Here is a 6154-nt window from a genome sequence, read left to right on the forward strand (position 1 = left end):
GCAATCAAGTATCACTTTTTATGAGAGACAACTAGCAAATGAGAAATTGAACTCAAGCACTGCAAGTCCGAAGAACAATTAGCAAACATTTTCACAAAGGCATTACCACGTTCAAAGTTTGAGTTGTTATGGGAGCAAGTAGGAGTTACAAGAAAGTGCATTAAAGAGGAGTGTTAAAAAATAATCAACTTTCCAGACGTTTTCTAGAAGTTCAAACTTCTAGATTAATTAGCATTCTAGAAATTAAATCTCTAAGCCTCTAAAAAAAGTAATACACTTCCTTGAAGTTCTAACTTGTAGAGTGTATTTGGGTCTAGAAGATGATGATTTCTAGAAAAGGTAAAATTCTAGAGAGAGATGTCTAGAATGTTGGTTGGCTTTTGCTCCACCTACTTGGCTCTACTATAAATAGGGCTAAGCTTGTACATTTGAGAACAACCCAATACAAGTTCCCAATTTCCCAACAACTTGAGCCTTTATCATTTGCTACCATCCTATCTTACCTAGTCTACTTTCTCTCACATCCTAAGTCCTAACAACTCTACTCTCCTCCATATCCCAACAATAATTACTGTAGGAGTAAATTACATATATTCCCTCTATATGCATAGACATGTAGGGGTAGAATCTGCCCAATGAAAATTCCAGAAGGAGAGGCTATTGGCACTTTTAGAAGTAGCATAGATATAGATGTGTAGCAGTGAACAGAGAAGGTAGGTTTTTGGAAGCTTTGGTAGAGTCCATTCAGGTGGAGGATGCACTTTTGGCGGAGTCATAAGCTATAAAGTTGGTGCTTGACTATGCTCCTACGTTTCTTGACCAATGAATTATAATTTTGGGTGTTTGCTTGGAAGTTGGTAGCATTGAAACTTATGAGATCTTAGGAGGTTATTGCATCAAGCTCCAGTTCTCTGATCTGCGGTGGTATGCAGCACAACCTCATTGTCTTCTTTTTTAGTTTATTAAGTGTACAACCAATGTAGCTGCACATTCCCTAACCATGAATGCTTATTCTCTCACTGGGATGTGCATTTTTTGATTCTCTCATCTAATTTGGTAGAGGTCATGGATTTGATGATTGTGAATTCTTGCCGGAAGCAATTGCACTGCAAGTGGGCCAAGATTCTTTTTGGTTAAATTGCACATGGGCTAACTTGCCCATGACTCTAATCCTAACACCCCCTCAAGTTGGTGTGTCAGAGGGCATCGAAACGCCCAACTTGGAGCGAAGATGGTGAAACTTGTCTGTAGGAAGAGCCTTGGTGAGAAGATCAATTGGTTGAGAAGAACAAGATAATTAGATAAGTGATGAGTTTGTAATGTTCCATTTTGGACTTGTTCCCAAATAAAATGACAACCAATCTCAATGTGCTTCGTCCTTTCGTGAAAAATGGATTGGCTACTATGCCGAAAATCATGCAATGGCCTCTGTCACAGTTGAACTAATTTGGCTTCGACGTCTCTTAGCTGATCTCACTATTCAACTTTCACCCCCTTATGCAAAGCACTTTACATAGCAGCCAATCTAGTTTTTCTAGGAAATCAGATCTGCTCCTCACACATAGTGCCTCACAGTAGGCACATCCTACCGTGCATTCGGAACGTCTCCCATACTTTATTTATGGGAGATGTTCCCAATGGACGGCAGGATGTGCCTGTGAGGACGTCGTGAGGCGCCCTGGAGCAGATCCCATCTCCATTTCCGGGCAATGTGAATTTCCTTACAGATGGTGCTGCTAGTATCGCAAAAAATGTTGCCTGAACTTATGTATGATTATGCTAAAAAATCTAACGAGTTCGTAGTTCTATCTCTTGAAATCCTGAAACCACCCTTATGAGTTGTCCTTGAATAAAAGCCCTGAACCAAATTATTATTTCATTTCAAGTGGTTCCAGAACGCCATGGGAAGAAATATGCAGGAGAGAGAGAGATATATATATATAGAGAGAGAGAGAGAGAGAGAGAGAGAGAGATGGAAAACAGTGCCAGGAATCTGTTGGGCTTCCCCCAAAAAGTAGGAAGATGGCTTCGCTTCAGATGATAGTAATGTATAAATAACTTCAGTTATTGCCGTCAAACTATTGATTAATTGCTTTACCGTAAACATTTAGCTTACATTTATATGGGGAGATCTTGAGTTCATGTAGCTCAAGCTAGGTTCTATATATGTGGCGAGTACAACAGGACAGAACTGTGTTGAAGCACACAACTACGAGACTGAAAGCAAACTACCATTTACAGGTGCTTTGTGGCTTTCAATCCCAAGAGGTTGGATTATCAACGACAAGACATGGTCCTTGCTTTTGTTGCTTTCAGCTCCCAGCCCATCTCCGTATTGGTAAATGCAAAGAGATGTCCGGGCGAGATTTAGACAGAAGTTAACGAATTGGAGCGAGAAAGGAGAATTGCTGATAGATTTGTTCATCTTCTTCCAAACGTCTAGCGTTAGACCTCTAATGTATTCCCGAGCCACCTGTTCTGAAGCATTGTGTTGTACCATGTAACAGTGGATTGACGATGAAACGTCACCTCTCTCAAGCTCCGCCTGTATCAACAATTAAATTAATTAATGTGAAAAGCAAATAATTAAATTAATTCATCAAGACTTCTCTCCTTAACACAACATCGATCTAAGTACTGGAAGATTAATTTGAAGGAACTTACTGATGAAGTTGCAAGATCGTTTGAAAGTCTAAAAATCATGGATGGACCATAAATAAGATCTGGGGTATTCTCCAAGTGGTCGAGCACATCCTTGTTGATCTCCTGTCCAGTTGCAAAAAACGCGTGGACTAGAAACACAGTTCCAGATGATGAAACCCATCCATTCTTCAAATAATCTTCAACCGGAGGTGTGGAATTCTTGTGGTACCATTTTGCCTCCTGGAACATCGCTTTAATAAAACCTGCCCACTGAGAAAAAAACAAAACATAGAATTTACCACTTGGGCAATATTGAAATAGGAGAAGCTAGCAGCTAGCAACTGATGATTAAAAGGTAAAAGGGGAGTAACAGCTATGTATAGTGCTTGTGACTTCATACATACCGCTTTTCTCAAATATGGTAGGATGTCCCAGCCCTGTTCTTTGAGAATTTCGTAGGCCATTTCATTGGTGGTGTTGAAAAGGGCCAAGAAGGACATCTTCATGTAGTCTGGAAGTTGTGCCATTGCTGCCGTATCCCACCTATAAAGGAGGACCAACCGGCCAAACCCAACACTCATAAATCAAAACTTTTTTATGATTCTGATTCTAGCTATTCTATTATACCAGAGACGATCGACTATGTATGAGCAATATTTATCTCTGTATAATGACAGTCCAATGACTATATATATGGATCATTAATTAGATACTAACCTCTCAACAGCATCAGTAAAGATCTCCAACTCCTCCAAAGAACCGTAGACATCGTAGATATCGTCTAATACCAGCACAAATTTCATGACTTTGGTAAGCCAATTCCTGCAACGTCGATACTGGGGTTCATAGGTAACCCCAGCACTCCACAAGAAACTCTCCACCAATCGATCTCTGGCGAAGCTCAGCTTCTGTGCTAAACCAAGATTTCTCCACCACCTAGTAGCATATAGTAAGTAGTTCAATAAGGCAAAGTGTGCCGCCCAATTTTATGTTTGTATTATTATGTGTCTTCTAGAACCTGAAAACTAGCAACTGGAATGGATTTTTTTTTTTTTTTTTCAATTTTTTGGCTGGTCAGGCAAGAGATGGTCGGAAATAACTGAACCAAGTTTGTGATACGACATTAGCAAGTCAACTTTTCATTTTCCTTTCAATCATTAAAGCTATGTTTGGTTTGAAGGAAAAAGTAGGGAAAGGAAAGGAAAGGTAAGGAAACCTTTATAAATTTTGTATATATTTCCCTATCATTCCCTTCCTTTTCCTACCTTTTCCTTCAAACCAAACAATTGAGTCAAATAATTTGGCCATGCTCTTTTTTATAATTAATATGATATTGGTCGAATTTATCAAGTAATTAAAGCGACAGAGCAAATAATTGAGTCAAAATTCCATTATATGAAATTAATGTCTAGCTAGCTAGATTTACCTTGAAGCAGTTCTTAAATCTCTTTGGTGTACTGCTTGCACCATGTTGAAATCCAGCTTAGCCAATTCAAGTACAGTAGGATCCATATCCTCTTGCTCCTCATAAACTTCAATAAACCACCTAGTTTCTGGCCTAAACATCCTCCATTGCAAGGGGATCTCCAAGGCATGACTCAGTTGTTTGGCGAGACGTGAGTCTACATTCTCCTTGAGATGTTTGAGATGCCCTTTCGTGAACTCTCTCGCCTCATCCAATATGCTCTCACCTTCTGCACCGAGGTACGAGGCTTCGTACAAGCTCAGCAATCCCTGAACATCTTGGGATAGGCTTTCCTTGAATTTGCCTTTCTCATCTATGAACTCATTAAATACGTCTGCAGCCATTTCATAACTTGTTATATATATATATATATATATATATTTCTAACGTCTCAAAGAGCACTGCATTATTTAATTAATAAGACCTTAATTACTGAATTAATCTAGCTATATAAATATATATTGGCTTGGCTATACCTTGGGGAATCTCGTGGCCATGTTGTCTAAGGATCCTAAAATGGAGGGCCGTCGCATACAAGTCCTCCTTCATGATCTGCTTACTGCTCTCACTGTAGACAGCTTGTAGAGCTTCTTGGATCTCCTTCTCAAAAAGATAGCCAACCCCAAGCCTTTCCAAGACATCGATGAGCTTGAGGCGAGCCAATGGATCCACTGTCGCAACGAGCCGACTCCTTACATCTTGTTTTAGCTTGTTGGCTCGTGTTGCATACGTCTCACCCTGCAGAGTGCAGATATAGATAGGGTTATTTATTTACTATTACTATGAGGGTGAGCAAATATAGACTAGTACTGAACCATTGAATATATACACACAAGTTTACTACAGAAAATTAAAGAGGAGTACGCAGTGATATTACCGCATAGTCACTCTTCAATGACTCCACGAAGTCGTAGTCCCAGATGGTGGGTGTGTATGTTCCGGCTTTCCTAGCGGCCTCTGAATCCTCCTGGGTTTGAACGTTGGCGACACATCTAATGCGCCAAGTCGGTCGGTGGCTGCTTGGAGTAGTCCTTGCTACGACATATCTAGTGCTAGTGGATCCCAATTGTGCGAAGGAAGGAGGGGTCATAACGTTGAGTTTAAGAGCCATTTTTATTAGCTCTAAAGCTCCTGCCTGTGATGAGGTCGTGAGGTTTTGGTTTTTATGTCCCGAGTTCCAAATTGCACCAACTACCATTTATATACAGAAGATCGAGCGAGGCCGGGCCTCCGGGGGCAGGGTGATAGAATCGTGGAACGGGTGCTTTGGTCTTCATAATTTGCATGGTCACTATTTCCTTGAAAATAACAACAAAATAAGGGATAATTTTTCCATGGGACAAACTTAGACCGCTCTTTGGGTCTACAAAATGGAGACCATACATTACCACATCAAAAATCGACTTTACCTTTTTTTTTTATCATTGTTCTATTATTGCTTTTGCTTTTGAAAATGATTTATTCTTACAAGTCAATTTCTTATGATGTTGAGTAGAAATTTTACATTTACCACAAAAACTAGACAGAATAAAAGGGATTTGCAGGATTAATCCAGTACCAATAGAAAAGGCTGGTGCTATTTTAATTAAAAATAAACTAGTACTGCTTTATAATTTTATATATGGTTAAGATTTTCTCATTTATTTTGCTTCATATTGTTTTTTCCTTTGCAGGAGCTATTTTTCTCTTTTGAGCTTCAGGAGGGTTCGATTCGACTCTAGAAGCATCAAAATATGGTACAGGAGCAAATTCCCGTTAAATCAAGAGGTTTCCACATCAAACAGAAATGTGGTTAGAGTTCGTTTGGAGACAAATGATAAATTTCCATGGTAACCTTTTCTTCTTGGAAAAAAAAAAAAAAATTCTATGGCGTGTCGTCTGGAGGTCTTAACAAGATTGTCCAGTTTCAACCAGGTGGAGGGGTGGTGTGGCCATTGCGCAATGTATACCTCTAAATTGGTTTTTGGAAGCAAGAACATTTGAATTGCTATATATCCTTTCTTCTTCTACTGTCAAAACTCAAAAGTGGTTTAATAATCAGAAAAA

The 6154-nt window shown here is 39.4% G+C and overlaps 1 protein-coding gene across 1 annotated transcript; it reads right to left on the reverse strand.

Moving 5' to 3' along the window:
• Nucleotides 1-2067: 2067 nt before the first annotated feature.
• On the reverse strand, nucleotides 2068-5395 carry LOC148875593 (alpha-terpineol synthase, chloroplastic-like). The gene is made up of 7 exons (XM_088964915.1): nucleotides 4986-5395; nucleotides 4585-4846; nucleotides 4070-4442; nucleotides 3361-3579; nucleotides 3048-3186; nucleotides 2665-2913; nucleotides 2068-2545 (listed from the first exon to the last, which is right to left on the reverse strand). Exons 1-7 carry the CDS (start codon nucleotides 5304-5306, stop codon nucleotides 2210-2212), a joined length of 1899 nt encoding a protein of 632 aa, XP_088821041.1. The 5' UTR covers nucleotides 5307-5395; the 3' UTR covers nucleotides 2068-2209.
• Nucleotides 5396-6154: the final 759 nt, after the last annotated feature.

This window comes from Nelumbo lutea, chromosome 1 (assembly GCF_056320005.1).
Source record: "Nelumbo lutea isolate HS-2025 chromosome 1, American lotus-T2T, whole genome shotgun sequence".
Lineage (NCBI taxonomy): Eukaryota > Viridiplantae > Streptophyta > Magnoliopsida > Proteales > Nelumbonaceae > Nelumbo > Nelumbo lutea.

Excerpts from the sequence above, each read along its gene's own strand:
- LOC148875593 (XM_088964915.1), bottom strand. The coding sequence starts at position 5,306 with ATGGTAGTTGGTGCAATTTGGAACTCGGGACATAAAAACCAAAACCTC. Across the intron at positions 3,187-3,360 it reads TTTACTGATGCTGTTGAGAG|GTGGGATACGGCAGCAATGG; the intron begins GTTAGTATCTAA and ends CCTCCTTTATAG. Across the intron at positions 2,914-3,047 it reads TACCATATTTGAGAAAAGCG|TGGGCAGGTTTTATTAAAGC; the intron begins GTATGTATGAAG and ends TTTTTTTCTCAG.